The sequence below is a fragment of the Palaemon carinicauda genome, chromosome 8 (assembly GCF_036898095.1).
Source record: "Palaemon carinicauda isolate YSFRI2023 chromosome 8, ASM3689809v2, whole genome shotgun sequence".
NCBI lineage: Eukaryota > Metazoa > Arthropoda > Malacostraca > Decapoda > Palaemonidae > Palaemon > Palaemon carinicauda.
The window spans coordinates 131,072,613-131,093,136 of record NC_090732.1 but is presented as its reverse complement, the minus strand read 5'-3'; the positions used below and the strand labels follow the sequence as shown (position 1 = coordinate 131,093,136).

Sequence of the window (20,524 nt, the reverse complement as noted above, 5' to 3'; positions counted from 1 at the left end):
GCCGGCAACAGATTCTGTGACTGGATGGAAGCTAGAATGATACATTCCCCCCTTCCATTTGAACCCTCATTCTGGAAGAAGGCAGTAGGGACAGTAGCCTCTACAACCCTATTTGTTCTACTAAACTATAATAATAAGGTAGCCCTTCTCTCCATGCTTTCTCTCTGTCTGTCGGCAAGTGCCGTCAGGTACCACCCTAGCCGGCAGAACTACAGTACAGTGAAACCTCTACATACGAATGTCTTAACATACGAATTTTCCAACATCCGAAGTAAAATTCGACCAAATTTCTGTCTCGACACCCGAAGTGTTGCTCCAACATACGAAGTAAACAATACGCGTACGCATGGAATTTTTTCGAAAGCGTCAACCGAGGGACGCCAATCGAGCGTCACCTTGATCAGTCCTCTTATCTCGTGCGCATCGTGTGGTTGTTCTTTATTCGCTCCGTTATTAACAGTGTTTTCTATCTTACTTTTTCACGTGTTGTTTTCTGTGATTCGTAATCATGGGTCCTAAATAGCTTAGTTTCGGTTCAGGAAGTTGTAGTAGTGGTGAAAAAAGGAAGAAGTCAATGCTTTCATTAGAACTAAAGCAAGAAATAATAGAAAAGCATGAGCGAGGTGTACGTGTTAGCGATCTGGCTAAACAATATGGCCGGAATATGTCTACAATCTCGACGATCATAAAACAGAAGGCAATATCCTTTGTGTCAAGCGAGAGTAAATCCTTAGATTCCTCTGCAAATGGATTCCCCATTTTCTCTATTACGCTTGTTAGCCACTGGACCTTTTCAAAGAACATTATTGCTAAATTTGAGGTTCCTATGACAATATACACTGTGGCTTTCTAAGAAATCCACAAAATGAGTACTCGTCGGGGCCATCTTGAAAAATGACCGCCATAATGAATTTTCTGGAGGGTTAGTACTTTTAATTGGTAACATGACCTCAACAGAACATTATTGCCAAATTTCATGTTTATATAACAATTTCCTCTGTGTGTTCTTAACAAAAACATGAAACGAGGCTGCGTCTGGTGGCCATCTTGAAAAATGGCCACCAAATTGAATTTTTTTCATGGCTAGCACTTTTTTTTTTTTCTGAAAAAGTGACCTATAGGCAACAATCATGCCAAATTTCATGCTTATATCACGAAGTGCATGATGTTTTGCTTAACATGCTCTACTAACAATATTGTTGGCATTATGAGGAAGAATGGATAGAGAGATAGCTCCGACAAATGGCTTAACAGGGCCCTTGCATGCCGATAAACGTGTTCATAAAAAAATGCGTTTATGGTAGGCTAGTACAGTGGTAACGTGTTCGCCAAGCATTAGTATGGCAGCAGATAGATCCCAGCCCCATGTCGTGAGTTTAAGCTGTTTATTGGGGAGGCCACTGCTATGGTTGGGCACCGCATTGGGGGTTGGGCTTGCTTGGCTGACGTTCTGGTGAGCATCTATTCTGATGAAACTGTAACTGAAACCAGACACCTTTAAACTTTAACTATTTTGCTACTTACTTACAATAACAAGCCTTCTGACTTGTGGGACATGATCATTAGGCAGATTCAAGTTTATTTTGCTTGACTCAGAAATGTGAGCCCACTATGAATAGGCCTAAAGTACAAATAATAATAATAATAATAATAATAATAATAATAAATGATAAAGTTTCTAAGGCACTTATTTGACTCAAAATGACTGCTCAATGATGCCTGAAACTGTAATAGACCGAGCACTTCCTCCAGCAAAATGCTTCATGCACCAGAAGTCAAGTACTTGCGTAAAGGCAAACTATCTTCTCGAAGTCGTTGTAACGTGGATAAGAAAAAGCATAATAGAGATACAGTGGAACCTCTACATACGAATGTCCTAACATACGAATTTTCCAACATCAGAAGTAAAATTCGATCAACTTTCTGTCGACACCCGAAGTGTTGCTCCAACATACGAAGTAAATAATACGAGTACGTGTGGAATTTTCTCGAAAGCGGCAACTGATTTGCTGTTGACGCCGCTAGACGGCAGCACATCGGAGGGACGCCAATCGAGCGCCGCCTTGATCAATCCTCTCATCTTGTGCGCATCGTGTGATTGTTCTTTATTCGCTCCGTTATTAACAGTGTTTTCTATCTTACTTTTTCACGTGTTGTTTTCTGTTTCGTAATCATGGGTCCTAAAAAGCTTAGTTTCTGTTCAGGAAGTAGTAGTAGTGGTGAGAAAAGGAAGAAGTCAATGTTTTCATTAGAACTAAAGCAAGAAATAATAGAAAAGCATGAGCGAGGTGTGCGTGTTAGCGATCTGGCTAAACAATATGGCCGGAATATGTCTACGATCTCGACGATCCTAAAACAGAAGGCAGCCATTAAAGCAGTGAAACCTTCGAAGGGGATCACGATTATTTCCAAACGTCGTAGCCCTACCCTTGAAGAGATGGAACGCCTTTTGTTAATATGGGTCAAGGACAAGGAGATTGATGGCGATACGATCACTGAAACGATCATTTGTGAGAAGGCCAGTGCTATCTACAGTGACTTGAAGGTGGCGGGCTCTGTGGGTGACGCGGGGGAGAGTTCCGCCGATCCTACGACGGAGGAATTCAAGGCGTCTCGAGGTTGGTTCGAGAAATTCAGGAAACGGACCGGGATTCATTCAGTTGTTCGGCATGGAGAAGCTTCAACTTCGGACACCAAGGCTGCTAAAGACTTAAAAAGTTCGAAAGCATCGTGGCGGAGGAAGGCTACGTAGAGCAGCAGGTGTTCAACTGTGATGAAACCGGTCTGTTTTGGAAAAAGATGCCTAGTCGAATGTACATTACCGCCGAAGAGAAGAAAATGCCTGGACATAAGCCAATGAAGGATCGGTTGACTCTTGCGCTTTGTGCCAACGCCAGCGGTGACTGCAAAATTAAGCCTTTATTAGTTTACCATTCCGAAAACCCTAGGGCATTTAAAGCACATAGAATTAATAAAGATCTGCTACATGTTCTATGGCGTTCTAATTCTAAGGCTTGGGTTACTAGGCATATCTTTGTGGAATGGGTAAACGTAGTTTTTGGCCCTGCTGTCAAGAAGTATCTTCAGGAGACGAATTTGCCTTTGAAGTGCTTGCTTGGTTTGGACAATGCACCCGCTCACCCCCCCGGACTCGAAGATGATATCATCGACGAATACAAATTCATCAAAATGTTGTATCTTCCACCGAATACCACCCCTATCCTCCAGCCCATGGACCAGCAAGTCATCTCTTATTTTAAGAAGCTGTACACCAAGCACTTATTTAAGCAGTGCTTTAATGTCACGCAAAGCACCAACTTAACTTTGCGTGAATTTTGGAGGAGCCACTTTAATATCGTGCACTGCTTAAAGATCATATATCAGGCTTGGGAGGGAGTAACTCGTCGGACCCTGAATTCAGCTTGGAAGAAGCTTTGGCCTGATGCTGTTGCTCCCAGAGATTTCGAAGGTTTTGGCCCCGAGAATGAACCTGTGCTTGCCGCCGAGGAAGACGTCGATGAGATTGTATCCCTTGGCAAGTCCATGGGTCTGGAGGTGGATGAAGATGACATCACCGAACTCGTCGATGAGCATCATGAAGAGCTCACCACCGAGGAACTCGAGGAGCTACAAGCCATGCAGCATGATGAGTTCCAAGCGCAGTTGAGTGAGTCGGAGGAGACCGAGGAGGTAGGCCAAATCTTAGGTACGGCGGAAATAAGACAGATGTCGGCATATCATCAACACGTGGTTGATTTCATCGACAAGCATCACCCACAGAAACTTCAGGTTTGCCGTGTAGTTGCGCAATTCGATGATGTTTGTTTAACTCATTTTAGAAAAATCCTCAAAAGCCATACCAAGCAACTTTCACTCGAAAGTTTCTTTAAAAAATCTCTAGTAAAACGGTCTAGTGATCATGATGAAAAGAAAGAAAGTGAAGCAAAGAAAAGAAAGACTGAATTGAGTGAAAGTGATGAAAATTAAAAATAAGAAAAGAAAAAAAAAGGTAAAAAAAAATATAAAATTATAAAAATAAAAAAAAAAAATAAGCTAAGTTAAGTTAAAGTTCACGTAGTGTAAGTTATCGTACACGTTATCGTACAAAGTCGCCGTCCCTACCTCCTCGCTGATCTTCTATCTCCTCCTGCGTAGCAGTCCCTACATCTGCGCTGGCCTGTCGCTAAGGTAAAGTTTTACATAAAAACCCCTTTTTTATTTATTATTTCTTTATTATTATTCTTTTTTTAGATAGTTATGTTATATTGTATTAATGTTATGTGTAATTACAGTTTGTGTAGCCAATTATTAAGGAGTTATTATGGGTTTTTAGGCTGAGGAACGAATTAAACAAATTACCGTGTATTCTTATGGGAATATTTGCTCCAACATACGATCTTTTTAACATACGAAGCAGTTTCTGGAACGAATTAAGATCGTATGTAGAGGTATCACTGTATAAGATTATACAGTAGCCAGTATATCTGCAGTATAGTATATACTGCAGGCAGAAAACTATAGTATATAATATACAGTAGTTTATATTTTCCAACATATTCTGTGTGTCCTTTCATAGTCCATTGTTGAGACCAATTATAATTTTGAAGTGAAGTATTCCTTCAATAGCCTGATGAGCCATAGGTCATCAGAACTTAATATTCTTACCCTACAATATTAATATTCCATTATGGAAGGGTTAGTGCTAGTATACACTAATTTTAGCTCTAGAGATTAGAGCTCTTCCACTCTAGTTTTTTCCTTAATAAGGAAATTCTAAATATTAATATTGAGGGAGGTCATAGCAATTGGCTGGACAGGAGACACAGATATGTGTCTTAACTATTTTCTTTCTAGCTTACTATCCTAAGCTTTAAGGATAATAGTAGTGCCATTTTATGCATGAATATAGAAATATAAAAATTTATCAAGTGTGATAAATTACCCCATACTCATTTCATTTTCCTTTCTTTACAGGAGGAGACCAAGGTGAAGTGTGAGGTGATGTACTGTAACTACAAGAGTAAGAACTTTTGTGGTCACACCATGTGCAGGTCTCATGCCCCCTGCTCCATCGCAACTGAAACCTTGAGATACTGGGATCTCAAGGACTGCAACGTCTGCTCAGCCGTGATGACCGAGGGTTTCGGTGATCTCAAGTCGACGGAGTCGAGGGACGCTGCGAGGGTAAAGCTTCGGAAATGGGTACGAGGGTTCCAGAAGAACTCTCCGGGACCGTACCTACCCAGTGAACTTATGAGAAGCATGCTGTTCCCGAAGGCAACAGCTGATGCCATCGTACCTCAGGCACGACCCGGGCCTCCTTGCATCCAGCTCGCAATTGAGGCTGACATCATTGAAGCTCTGAAAGGCATGGACATCCATCGGGAGAGGATGTCTGAAGTGTCCTAGGACACTGTAAAGGATCTCCTTCAAGAGGATCCTGAAGAAGAGGTGGCCCAACCACCTGGAGGAGACGAGGATCTGGAGTCGACGGAAACGGAGGACCCCCTGCTGTCTGTGTCGGCATTCCAGCCTGTGCCGTTAACGTCTTCAGATCCTACCCCTCCACTAGACCCGCTGGGTCAAGCGGTTATGGCTCAGATCACGATGCTAATGGACTCAATACGTCAGGAAAACATAGACATGCGGAAGGAATCCGTGAAGCAACCCGCATAGTCACTTCTCGTGGGTCTTTCAAGCGACCTACAGTGAACCCTCGTTTATCGCGGTAGATAGGTTCCAGTCGCGGCCGCGATAGGTGAAAATCCGCGAAGTAGTGACACCATATTTACCTATTTATTCAACATGTATATTCAGACTTTTAAAACCTTCCCTTGTACGTAGTACTGTTAACAAACTACCCTTTAATGTACAGAACACTTAATGCATGTACTACAGTACCCTAAACTAAAACAGGCACAAATATTAAAGTTGATTTTATATCATGCATTTCCTAAACCTGCTAAAAAGCACGATAAAAAATGGCAACTAATGTTTTGTTTACATTTATCTCTGATCATAATGTAGAAACAAACTGGAGGTAGAGCTTTGCTTATTACCCAGACATATTTCCCATACTTTTCCCTTAGAACTACATCACATCTTCCTACTTTAGATATATATATATATATATATATATATATATATATATATTTATATATATATATATATGTGTGTGTGTGTGTGTGTATATATATATATATATATATATTTATATGTATACACATATACATACCTACATATATACATAAGTACATGCATACATATATATATATATATATATATATATATATATATATATATATATATTACTGTATATATATGGGTTATGGAAAAAATCCGCGAAGTGGTGAATCCGCGATGGTCGAACCGCGAAGTAGCGAGGGTTCACTAAGTGTCTGACCTTCCACCTTGCTCCAAAACCAATCTCTGGAGGTATGCAGAGTTTATGCCCATCACGAATGGGAAACTCTACATTTTGGAGAAGATGGGAGCCATCCCCCTGGACGACATCCAATTTTGGCCAAACTTTGCGGCTTACCCGGAATGTTTTATCCGGCTGAAGAGTGAGCCGTCGTCTAAGGAAGAGACGGAACCTAAGGAAGTCATGGTTTTCGACCATGAGAAGGCACAGGCTCTCTTGACGAGTAGCCTGAAGAAGGCAGGGTATACCAACTCTAGAGTTTCTGCACTGAGCAAGAAACTTTTCTTGTTCCTTCTTCAAGAGCTTTCCCCTTCTCGTCGAAAGCTCTCCAAAGTGTGCTGAAGGCAATTGATGCAGGCAAACCATATCCTACGCTAGAGGAGTTTAGGCCATTGTCTCTGGCCTTGCCCATGGATGAGAAGGATTGGAAGGAGGTGCACCTAACCTTCTCAGTTGCGAAACTCAATGCGGACATCGCAGGACAGCAGTTCAGCGAGAACCTCCTGAAGATGTCGGACTTTCTCCTGAGAAGAGAACAGAAGACAAAGGAGAGACTAGCCGCCTCTCTTTCCCTCCAGAACTGCATGGAGATGTGTGTAGGCGTTGCTAGCACCCCAGACATATACACAGTCCTGGCTAAGATGCACATGGCCACCCTAGTCAAGGACTTGTATGCTTTCGTGAAGGCCAGGAGGGCCTGCACAGAGTTTGTGTTTGCCAATGCAATGGTTAAACACGAACCCAGGAAGCTCTTCCCAAAGGAAGTAGTCCAAGAAGTCGTCGCAAAAGCCGCCACAGAGAATAGGAATCTTCTCCAAAAGTGGGGCATTTCTTCAAAGGGAAAATCTTCCCTGATGCTGGTCCCCAACCTAAGAGGAAGATGAAGAAGCCAAGACTACCTTCTCGACCTGTACAACATCCCACGGTCACCATGACCACGATGCCCCAAGTGGTCGCTCAACCACAAACCACCTTCCAAGTGGTGCCTCAACAGCTGGTAGCCCAGTCACCAGCCTTCAACCCAGGCTTTGAGAGGCACACCACTACCTTTCGCCCAAAAGGAAGAGGATCTAGACGGGGCTCCTCAAGAAACCCCTCACGAGGTAGGGGAGGACGTGGTCAGGGTGGCAAACCCTCAGGACCATCCAAGCAATGAGATGCTCCAGGTAGGAGGGAGACTCCTCCACTTTCAGGATCGTTAGACCTTCGATCCCTGGGCCCACAGCCTAATAAAAAATGGACTAGGATGTAAATGGAACAGATCTCTACCTTCATTTCCTCAGTTCTTCCAACACTCCACCCCCTTTCTGGAAGAATATACCTTAGAACTCTTGAACACTAAGGTTATAAGGAAAGCAAAGTCCATCAAATTCCAGGGAAGGCTGTTTTGTGTTCCCAAGAAAGACTTACAAACTCAGAGTCATTCTAGACTTGTCGCCATTCAACAAGTTCATCGAGAACAACAAGTTCCGGATGCTAACCCTTCAACACATAAGGACCTTGTTACCGAAACGGGCGTACATAGTCTCAATAGACCTGGCAGATGCTTACTGCCACCTTCCAGTCAGTCGCCCCCTCTCCTCCTACCTAGGATTCAAGTTACAGAAGACAAAGTATGTCTTCAGAGCCATGCCCTTCGGACTAAACATAGCCCCAAGGATCTTCACGAAACTTGCGGACGCAGTCGTACAACAGGTAGCCGCATACCTGGACGACTGGCTGGTGTGGGCAGCATCCAAGACTGCTTGTCTGAAGGCAACCAAGAAAGTGATCCAGTTCCTGGAACATCTGGGATTCAAGATCAACTACAAGAAGTCTTGCCTCTCTCCAGCTCAAGAGTTTCAATGGCTGGAAATCCAATGGAACTTGCAGTCACACCGTCTCTCCATTCCACCAAAGAAGAGGAGTGAGATCGCGGGTTCTCTCAAGAGACTACTGAAATCCAACAGGATCTCAACGTCTCAACGACAACAGGAAAGAGTACTGGGCTCTCTCCAGTTTGCAGCAGTAACAGACCCAGTGCTAAGAGCACAGCTGAAAGATGCATCAGGAGTCAGGAGAAGATACACATCAAACGCTCGAAGAGATCTACAGAGACCGGTACCGACCTTACTACGATCGCCTCTGAAGCCGTGGTCGAAGGTCAAGAGCCAAGCAAGGACTGTTCTCTTACAACCACCTTAACCATTGGTAGTCATCCACACGGATGCCTTGACGGAGGGATGGGGGAGGTCAATCCCATCAAAGGAAAGCTCAAGGTACCTGGTCATCCCTTTTCAAGACCTTTCACATCAACATTCTGGAGGCCATGGCAGTCCTCCTGACATTGAAAAAGGTATCCCCTCACAGATCAGCCCACATCAAGCTTGTCTTGGACATCGAAGTGATAGTTAGATGTCTGAATTGACAAGGCTTGAGATCGCCCTACATCAATCACGTGATGTTGGCCATCTTTCGCTTGGCAAGAAAGAAAAGATGGCTCTTATCGGCAGTTCACCTACAAGGGTTCCGCAGTGTGACGGCGGTTGCTCTATCCAGGCTAAAGTCGATAGTCTCAGAATGGTCCCTAGACGCAGACTCATTCTCCTTCATCTTGGAAAAAGTCCCGGAACTGCAGTTCGACGTCTTTGCAACGAGCGACAACAAGAAACTACCTCGATACGTAGCCCCATACGAGGACCCTCGGGCAGAGGCGACGGACGCCATGTCCCTCGATTGGAACAGATGGACTCACATCTACCTGTTCCCACCAACAAATCTCCTACTGAAGGTCCTCAACAAGCTGAGATCCTTCAAGGGAACAGCAGCAGTGGTGGCCCCCAAGTGGCCCAAGAGCAATTGGTTCCCTCTGGTTATAGAACTGAAGTTGAGGCTGTTTCCTCTACCAAACCCAGTTGTATCCCAACTGGTTCATAAGTCAACTGTCTTCGCTTCATCACAGAGAACCCAAAGCCTTCATCTCATGATTTTCTCGCCTTAGCAGTCAAGAAAAGATTTGGGATCTTGAAAGACAGTATCGACTTTATAGAAGAATACAAGTCAAAGTCAACCAGAAGACAATATGAATCTTCTTGGAAGAAGTGGGTCTCTTTTGTCAAAGCCAAAAAGCCGATGGGAATCTCGATAGACTTCTGCCTGTCCTTCTTCATCCACCTTCACGCACAAGGCTTGGCTTCCACTACGATAACTACGTGTAAGTCAGCTTTTACTAGACCGATACTATACGTCTTCCAGGTGGACCTGTCGTACGAAATCTTCAACAAGATTCCGAAGGCATGCGCTAGAGTTAAACCAGCAGCCCCTCCAAAGCCCATTTCATGGTCTCTGGACAAAGTCTTGCACTATGCTTCGAACTTGAACAATGAAGATTGCTCTCTAAAGGATCTAACACAAAAAGTTATATTTTTGTTCGCTATGGCCTCAGGGGCTAGAGTTAGTGAAATAGTAGCCCTATCAAGAGACGAGGGCCATATTCAGTTCACAGAAGTGGGAGAACTGAATCTTTTTCCTGATCCTACTTTTCTCGCCAAAAACGAGCTACCCACCAAAAGGTGGGGTCCCTGGAGAATCTGCCCTTTGAAGGAAGATGTCTCTCTATGTCCAGTAGAGTGTCTAAAGGTACTGTATAGCTTCGAAGAACTTCAGACTTCAAGGGAGGACAGCTCTTCAAAGGCGAAACCTCAGGATCAAACTTATCCCTGAAACAACTTAGGGCGAAGCTCACCTACTTCATTCGCAGGGCGGATCCTGACGGTACACCCTCAGGTCATGATCCGAGAAAGATTGCTTCCTCGCTGAACTTTTTTCAGTATATGGACTTTGAGAGACTCTGCTCATACACTGGTTGGAAATCCTCTAGTGTCTTCTATAAACATTATGCGAAGCAAGTGCATGAACTGAAACACTTTGTGGTGGCGGCAGGTAGTACAGTGAGCCCTCGTTTATCGCGGTAGATAGGTTCCAGACCCGACCGCGATAGGTGAAAATCCGCGAAGTAGTAACACCATATTTACGTATTTATTTAACATGTATATTCAGACTTTTAAAACCTTCGCTTGTACGTAGTACTGTTAACAAACTACCCTTTAATGTACAGAACGCTTAATGCATGTACTACAGTACCCTAAACTAAAACAGGCACAAATATTAAAGGCGATTTTATATCATGCGTTTCCTAAACACGCCAAAAAGCACGATAAAAAATGGCAACTAATGTTTTGTTTACATTTATCTCTGATCATAATGAAGAAACAAACGCATTTACACATCTGTGTATAGGTTAGTTTTTGCATCAATTGATTATTCAGTACAGTATGTTGATTTTGTTATTTACCAATGTTTTACTTAATTTTTCTTGGACTTCCAAATGAAATGTTTTTCTTTATGACGCCGCCTGAAACGACGGCGTCATAGAGTACGCTCAGTAAACCACCACGCTCAGTAAACAAACGAAGGCATTTAATGCTCATGATGAAAGTGATAAATAATGATATTACAGTAAAAGCTTTTAGAAAATATGTTATTACTAATATTATTTACCGTATCTATATAAAATCATACAGTACATACGTAGCAAAGCAGGAAAACAACTTACGAGAGAGAGAGAGAGAGAGAGAGAGAGAGAGAGAGAGAGAGAGAGAGAGAGAGAGAGAGAGAGAGAGAGAGAGAGAGAGAGTTGTTTTACGTACGTACAGTAAATGTAAATTTTAAACAAAAAAATATGATAGGTTATAACATGTATATTCAGACTTTTAAAACCTTCCCTTTAACTTAATGCTTACTAAACTAAAACAGGCACAAATATTAAAATGTTAGAATATTAAAGTAAAAAATAAAGATTGTTACTGTACTCACCACGAAAGAAGTTGAAGAAAAACTTGAATGATGATGGCGATGAATTTGCTGCACAGTAGAAATGATGATGATGAAGCTGATGATGTCTTCTACTGTGCAGCCAATGATAGTATTTTACGTCTCTTGAGACGGAGGTGTCTTTTCCTGGGACACCTCTTCAACTTCTTCCTGGGACACTTCTTCAATTTCTTCCGAAGGCGTACTAGCAGGAGGACCTGGCTCTTTTTAGCGAGGCTGGAAGAACATTGTGATGGGAAGTTGCTGCCGCCGCTTCTTTTTTCGCTCGAAGAGCATCCTGTAGGGAGTCATGATGTCATCGATCTTGTTGCAGAATTGCATAGACCGAACCATATCCTCGTCCTACTCTTGCGACATTTCTTTCACCTCCTTCACATGGTTGCAGAGCTTGGCAAGCCGTTCTAATGTTAAGCCCGTTTCTTCGACATTTTCTTGGGTCTCTTCCTGCGTTTCACTGTCTTCTTCACTGGCCGATTTCGTCAGGTCTTCTAGGTCTGCGTCAGTTAGCGGCTGGGAATGGCAGTCCAACAACTCGTTGACGTCTTCAGTCGTCATGTCGCCAAACCCGTCACCTCCAATTATCGCAGCCAACTGCACAGATTTGCGTATTGCAGAGTGTTGAATTTCAGACGGTGTAAATCCCTCGTCGTCGTAAACAATCTGGGGCCACAACTTCTTCCAGCTCACATTAACGGTTGCAGGTTTCATTTCTTGCAGTGCCTTCTGAATGTTCTGCAGGCACGTGGCTATTGTGTACTTCCGCCAGTACGCCTTCAAATTGAAATTTTCATCTTCATCTTCTTGGGCAGCATCCACACACGCAACGAGGTCCGCCAAGGTATTCTTCGTATAGAGGGCCTTGAACGCCCTGATAACCCCCTGGTCCATCGGTTGAATTAATGACGTGGTGTTGGGTGGCAGGAACTCTATCTGAATGCCCTCATGCGACAGGTCAGTTGCGTGTCCACCAGCGTTATCCATAAGGAGAAGGATCTTAAATGGCAAGCCCTTCTCTACGAGATATTTGCTGACTTGCGGGATAAAACACTGGTGGAACCAGTTGGAGGTCAGCATCTTCGTAATCCATGCTTTTTGATTATGCATCCAGTACACTGGAAGGAGATTCTTATTTTTATTTTTCAAAGCGCGAGGATTTTTCGACTTGTAAATAAGCCCCGGCTTTAGCAAAAATCCAGCAGCATTGCCACACACCACGAGGGTTACGCGATCTTTGAACGCTTTAAAGCCAGAGGCTTTGGCTTCTTCTTTGAACAGGAAAGTTTGCGACGGCATTCTCTTCCAAAACAAGCCGGTCTCATCCATATTAAACACTTGTTCCGGCTTGTATCCACCTTCAGCGATAATGTTCTTGAAAGTCTCGTTCGCGTAAGTTTCAGCAGCGGCAGTGTCAGGAAGCAGCCTCGCCATGCAGGGAAACGCTTTTCAGGCTGAAGCGTTTCTGAAACTTGGCGAACCATCCTTTGCTGGCGGAAAAACGTTGTTTCTGAGGCTGGGAATCTGTGGATGTCCCTGGTTGAGGTTCATCTACATCATCATCTTCTTCAGCATGGTCGCCATCGTCGTCTTGAGGTTCTTTTGCCGCAAAATTCTCATACAAGCTCAAAGCCTTGGTTCGGATGGTGTTTGTATCCAAGGCTATTTTCTTCTTCCGGCAGTCGGCAATCCAGACTGCTAAAGCACCTTCCATGCGTAAGATCGTTTTATTACGTGTGGTAACGACTCGCTTCGCTGATCTGCTAAAGGTGATGGCAGCCGTCTTTCTAATGTTTGCCTCGTCCTTCTTGATGTAGCGAACGGTGGATTCGTTCACTCCAAAATGGCGGGCTGCGGCCGCGTAACTTCTGCCTTCTTTTAACATATCGAGAAGCGTCACCTTCTCAGCAATTGTCATCATCTTTCGGTGGCGTTTAGGCTCACTACCAGCCTTAGTAGAAGCAGAACGCTTGGGAGCCATTGTACAGTAGGGTTTAACAGAAAGTTCAACAAAAAGTTCAACTTAAAACAGTCACGCACAGCACAGATTAAAGTTCACAATAACGTAGCAGCATCTACACGGCGAGAGAGCGGCAAACAAAGTGGCCGCGAAAAAATGCTGCGGGTTGGAGAAGCGGTCAAAACACCAATCACAGGCTAGATTACAAAACTTGGGTTCTGATTCGTCATCTATCAGCGCTTGAACCAATCATAATCCGTCTTATATGCTACGTAGTAGTTACCAATTCAAAGTACAAGGTACCCTACGTATACAGTACAGCTTTACATACGCTATTTTACGCTTGTTTTGTTGTAGGATATCTCTCTCTCTCTCTCTCTCTCTCTCTCTCTCTCTCTCTCTCTCTCTCTCTCTCTCTCTCTCTCTCTCTCTCTCATCACTGTTTTTGTTTCTTGTCCTATTGTGTGTTTTATTGGATCTCTCTCTCTCTCTCTCTCTCTCTCTCTCTCTCTCTCTCTCTCATCTCCTCTCTCTCTCTCTCTCTCTCTCTCTCTCTCTCTCTCTCATCACTGTTTTTGTTTCTTGTCCTATTGTGTGTTTTATTGGATCTCTCTCTCTCTCTCTCTCTCTCTCTCTCTCTCTCTCTCTCTCTCTCTCTCTCTCTCTCTCTCTCTCTCTCTCTCATCACTGTTTTTGTTTCATTTCTCATTTTTGTGTGTCAATCTCTCTCTCTCTCTCTCTCTCTCTCTCTCTCCTCTCTCTCTCTCTCTCTCTCTCTCTCTCGTACACTTATTCGAGATGTGATTTTTGCAACAAAGAATATTATTGGATGCAGTACTACGTACGTATACATACAAAAGATTCATGGAAAAGATGCACATCCATTACATTTGTAGTACAGTAGTAGCCATCAGCAGCCTTACACCATTCTAATACGGTATGACTGCATCTGATTTGCGTTTTCATGTTTGATTTAATTTTACTACGTACTGTATACTGAATTATTGTATGATCACATTCTCTTTTCGTGTTTTATTTCTTTCTGTACTGAATTATATGTCTTATGTAATGCAATGAACCATCAGTAAGAGCAGATATCACTAATTACAGTATTAATGGAATTACAGGTAACGAAATATCGTATTTGGGGTCTTCATATATCGCGGGTATTTTCTAAATTTCCGGAAAATCCGCGATATGTTTATATATATGGGTTATGGAAAAAATCCGCGAAGTGGTGAATCCGCGATGGTCGAACCGCGAAGTAGCGAGGGCTCACTGTATTGTAAAACCTGTCGTCTAGTGCTGCGATGAACAGTGAACTGTTTGGGACTTTTACAGTTTGGGTGAAAAGGTGTTAACACCTTTCAGTGTACAGTAATACCTTTTTTTTAAGGGTCACCCCGGTGCCCCTGGGACTGTTCTTTATAGGTATAGAATCAAACCAACAACACCAGTGCCATGTGTATACTCGTACGCAGTGTTGAAATTCATCCAACATTTACAGTGAAATTATCTTAATAATTTTACGATGATTTCGAGTGGCAATGCTTACCGATATATTAGTCTGGGGTGAATGAGTAAGAATGCTTGGCTCTTTTCTTCCTTTCACCTGCTCTCCTCTGGGGAAAACAGCTCCGCAAGCCTCAGCATAGCTGACCTCACCTCGCTGCAGGTAAAACCCATTTCCCTTGTGCCTCCTAAGTATAGAAGAATACTTTATGTCCCCAATACCTTTTTGAGGGAGGGTTTTGAGTAAGTCTTTAAGAACAATAGGTTTTGTACTCGAGTTCCTATGTTAAAGACAAGCCACACTGTTAGTGCCCACGCGCACACACAAGCTTCTGCAGGCCGCTATCTGTGCATTACTGTACCTCATATCGGCACGGGATTTTAGTAAGGGTAAGGTCCCTTCTACTGTCAATCACAGATCGAAATAGAGAGGACCCCAGGTCCTGACCAAGGCCAGTTGGTGAGACTTTCTCCCTCCTAAGAGTAAGTCACCCTATAATTAGCGGAGGGTTTGTATCTATGCCGGAACAAATAACAAATTTGTAAGTAATTTGTATTTTTCCTAGCATACAAACCTGGAGCTATTTATACAAATTGGCCCGCCACCCTGTCCCCCGAGAAGTCCTGCCATAAAGCAAAGTGGTTACTCAGCCGAGAGGTGTGAGTGAGCGGGGTAGCCAGTCTACCCCACCCCCCACCCGTTAACTAGCGGATGGGGTAGTTATCCCTCACTAAAATTATCATGGCTCGTCTTTCAGCTGTGCCGAAAGTATACCCTATAAATAGCTCTAGGTTTTTATACTAGGAAAAATACAAATTACTTACAAATTTGTTGTTTACGGTATTTCTATTTAAGCCTCCTTAGTAGCTAATCCATCCACCTTGCATATGCTAAGCATCGTTTCTGTCTTTTGCACATTTGAGTATTTGTTGACTTTTACCTCTTTATCCTGTAGAAAGTAAGCCTTTATCCTAAAAATTCTTGACCATTATAGTCATGAAGATCGAGTAAAGACAGCAGTCTAAGAAGTAATGGCTACTGTAGTAATTGTATTATTATAAAGGGGAAGATTATCCACCCTTGTAGCAGTTGTAGTAAAAGAGTAGTACTGTAGTAGTTACAGCTGTGGTCTTATGATAATTAAATACTGTAAGCAACATTACCGTAATTTGTGTAGAGGTAGGTTATTTAAAGTAAGGTTGATCGTTATTGCATTTTGTCAAATTTTGAAAGTATAGTACTTTGTGTGCAGGTATTGATGGTAGATTCTATCAGTTGGTTATTTCTTATATAATCAGCAGTGTTTTATTTCTGTTGCCTTTATTCATTTATATACTGTATAAACTAAGTGAAACTATTCTCTGTAGGGATGCCCAGTATAGTCGAAGAAAAGTATGGATTTCGACCGGCAATCAAGTGACCAGACATTTCCTTAATGGGAAATATCAGTATTACTCACCGTGCAAGTAAGCTGGTAGCTTGTCAACCCTTTGCTTTCCTTGGATTCAATCATATACCTTTGTGAATGTTGCCCAGGAACCACATGCAAGCGCCAGTAATCACCTGTTTGCAGCATAGTATTCAACAAGACCCACTTTGTAGTATAGAACTGAAACTACGTGTGATTAATGGCAATCAACTTGTCTATGCTACAGATCTCTGATGGTTTTGTGAATCCAGAACCAACTATTTATATCCAATTTGTCAGCATCAGGTTGTTCCAGGACAAATTAATGCACAGGGAGACTTATCCATGGCTAGGTCCTCCAATATGCTAGCTTCTCAGACTGTTCAGGGACAAATTAATACACAGGCAGCTTCATCTGTGGCTAGGTCTTTCTATAGACCAGTATCTCAGACTGTTCCAGGACAAATTGATAAAGCATCCCAAACTGTTATAGGACAAACTAATACACAGGCAGCATTACCTATGGCTATGTTTTCCAAGGTGCCAGCATCTCAGATTATTCCAGGACAAATTATTGCACAGACAGCTATACCTGTGGTTAGACCCTCCAATATACCATCATCTCAGACTGTTCCAGGACAAATTATTGCACAGACAGCTATACCTGTGGTTAGACCTTCCAATATACCATCATCTCAGACTGTTCCAGGACAAATTATTGCACAAACAGCTAGACCTGTGGTAAGACCCTCCAGTATACCAGCATCTCAGACTGTTCCTGGACAAATTATTCCCCAGACAGCTATACCTGTGGTTACACCCTCCAATATACCAGCATCTCGGACTGTTCCAGGACAAATTATTGCACAGACAGCTATACCTGCGGATAGACCCTTCTATATACAAGAAGCTCATACTGTTCCTGGAAAAAATGATATACTGACACCTTTACCTGTGGTTAGGTCTTCCAGTATGCCAATATCTCAGACTGTTCCTGAACAAATAAATTCACAGCCTGCTTTATCCATGGCTTGGTCCTCCAAAATGCCATCATCTCAGACTGTTCCAGGACAAATAAATGCTAAGGCAGATGTACATGTTGTTTGGTCCTCCAATATGCCAGCATCTCAGACTATTCCAGGACAAATTGAGACACAGACAGCTTTACATAAGATTAGGTCTTCCAGTATGCCAGCATCTCGGACTATTCAAGAACAAATTAACGCAATACCAGCTGTACCTTTGATTAGATCCTCCAATATGCCAGCATCTCAGACTATTCCAGGACAAATTGAGACACAGACAGCTTTACATAAGATTAGGTCTTCCAGTATGCCAGCATCTCGGACTATTCAAGAACAAATTAACGCAATACCAGCTGTACCTTTGATTAGATCCTCCAATATGCCAGCATCTCAGACTATTCCAGGACAAATTGAGACACAGACAGCTTTACATAAGATTAGGTCTTCCAGTATGCCAGCATCTCGGACTATTCAAGAACAAATTAACGCAATACCAGCTGTACCTTTGATTAGATCCTCCAATATGCCAACATCCCAAACTGTTCCAGGACAAATTAGTAGTAAGGCAGCTGTAATTCGGGTTAGGTCCTCCAATACACCAGCATCTCAGACTTTACCGGGACATATTAATGCCCATGTTGCTTTTCCCAGGAATAAGCCTTCCAATAAGCCAGCATCTCTGGTTGTTATAGGGCAAAATAATAGACGAGTAGCTTTATCTTTTTCTAGGGGTCCAACCAATATGCAAGCATCTCAGACTGTTCCAAATCAAATTGATAAAGAAGCAGCTTTATCCAGGTTTAGTATGTTTTCCAATACTCCAGCATCTCAGACTGTTCAAGAACAAACTAATAAACAGGCATGTTTACCCATGGCTAACAGTTCTTGCTCTTCTGTAGTATTGAAGACTAGTACAGATCCTAGTAACAATGAGGCACCTTTGCTCAAAGGGCTGCTAATGCCTCAGAATATTCTAGAACAAAATGATTTAGCCACAACTTTGCCCAGTGATCGGCTTTCCTGCAGTATAGCAGGACCACTTTCTGACACACAAGTAAATACAGGTAATTTATCTACAGCTTTGCTGAGTGATACAATATCTTGCAATGTGGCAGCACCACAGACTGGCACAGAAAAAAGTAATACACATGCAGCATTATGCAGGGATAGCATTCCTTGCAATTTACCAGTATCTCAGACTATTCCTGTGCAAAGTATTACACAAACAGCTCAACTTTCATCTCCACTATCAAATATTCAAGGGGATAGTAACATTTCTCAAGATCCTGAAAAACGATTGAAATTTATCCCTACGTTAGCAAACCCTTCTCAGCGGATAACCAAACCTAGTGAAAAACCTCACAAGATATTTTCATTAAATACGCCTATTAACTTTCAGAAACACATGAGTTCACCATCCGTTCATCCAAAAAAAGATAGGCAAGCTGTAAAAGAAAAGAAATCTGGAGGAGAGTCACCATCAGAGTCAGATTGTGTTTTCCTTTCTTCAAGAACTGCATCTTCAAGTAGTGGATTTTTTGTAGTTAATGATGTTCCAGGTGCTTCAGTAAAGGAGAGTACAAAAAAGCTGGTAAAAAATGATAAGATTCCCAATGAAGAGCATATTGAAGAAGATGTGGTAATTACATACGAATGTCAGAGTGACAAACGGAAAAGCGCCCTATATAAAATACTAGCTACAGTACGAGGAAGTACTAATAGCACAGAAGTTGTATGCCATGTATGTACTGCAAATGTTACTGTTGAAAATAAGTTGGTTACTCATCTGCTATTTGGGCAACTTAAATGTGAGAACTGTGATGTACAAATAGTTAGCTGTGATATGATGAAAACATTGTTTTATGGAAATCCCAAGTGCTTTGGAAACGAAGAACAATCAACACATAACTTTTCTGTTTGGTGCGGTGATATTATTAAGTTTTTACTTTATTACTTGAAAAAGGACTTAATCATCAAAAACTTTTGTGAGCATGAAAAAAACATAGCCATATCTGAAAATGATGTTTACAAGGAATTGAGGGACTATACTAGCAAATTACGCATCCTAAGAGACTGCTTTCCTTGGAATTTAGCTTTACATAAGTACGAGAAGTTTATTTTGTCACACATGCCAGGAAAAGCTGGATCAATGAATAGTACCAATATTCAAAAGGAATGTCAAAGTGTTGCAAGAAAGAGATATAGCCCTCGTCACAATAGTGGGAAATGGGATTTTCCGGAAGACGGTCATTATTTGCAGATATCAGTTACTGGTAATGATTTTTACTGCCCAGAGGAATGTCCTGAGTGTTATTTTGTTATATGTCCCTCTAGATTCATTATGGATGTAAATAATTTTGCTCTAAAATATGTGTGTGAGGAGTGCAGCCTTCCTATATTTTTTGTATTTGAATCTGGAGAAGGAAAACGTCACAAAAAGGACTGAAATTGAATAATTGTGTGATGCAAAAGTATTAGGGTGACTAGAAATGTTATAAGAAGTATTGTATTAAAACAAGGAGAGTTCTTTTTATATAGTTTTAAGTTTTTTTTTTTTCATAAGCCCTTGAAGGAAAATGCAAGTTTATTAGTTGGTTATACATTTTAAGGTCTCATGTGAATATTTATTTACTTTATCAACTTTTAATTAGTTTTAATGCAAGAAAGACTTATCAAGTGATAAATGCTTTGATTCCTTGAAAATTTTAGATTTTTTGGTTGAAAAATTGAAACTACATAATCGCAACTTTAAATCTGATAATTTGTAATTACAATGATTATAATACGTGTACAGTACTGTACTTATAAGTCAAATATGTTCATCCTGATTGAACATCTTAAAGGTTTAAAACTTGCCTTTTTAGTTGGTCCTGGTGTTTTAGTCTTGGATTTTCATATTTCTTATTCTGAGTGAATTTTGTGATAAACCAGAAAGAGATCTGGTTTGGTAGGAGGAAGATATGCAATAATTATGTGTTACTCAGGAATTAATTTTACTTGGTGTTCCCTTGCTGTAGAGTTTGGACATTAGACTTTGGAGGACACCTGTTTCAGTTGTTAAGGTAGGACATGTAAATATGGATCTGGTGTGAAGTTAATTTAGGGTACAGATTGCTAGTTCAGGAGTTGAAATGATAAGGTGAATCTCCTCTCCTCTCTCCTTCCAGTCATGAATCTGACCCCCAATTCACTTACTATCCAATAAATTGTTAAATAGTTGAAATAATTTTACAAGTGGATTTATTTGATTTGTAATAGTTTTAACATGCAAGGTATACATATAAAAAGAATGTTTAAAACGAAATAACTCAAATAAATAATTTCTTAA

At 41.8% G+C, this 20,524-nt stretch overlaps 1 protein-coding gene across 6 annotated transcripts in view; it reads left to right on the top strand.

Moving 5' to 3' along the window:
• Nucleotides 1-20,524, top strand: part of LOC137645930 (mucin-5AC-like) — an 88,891-nt gene extending 68,367 nt beyond the window's left edge. For all 6 annotated transcript variants that reach the window (XM_068378989.1, XM_068378991.1, XM_068378992.1 and 3 more), the window contains exon 3: nucleotides 16,131-20,524. In XM_068378989.1, the coding sequence (XP_068235090.1) occupies nucleotides 16,517-19,642 (3,126 nt within the window). In that variant the 5' untranslated portion in view covers nucleotides 16,131-16,516 and the 3' untranslated portion in view covers nucleotides 19,643-20,524. The remainder of the gene's footprint in view (nucleotides 1-16,130) is intronic.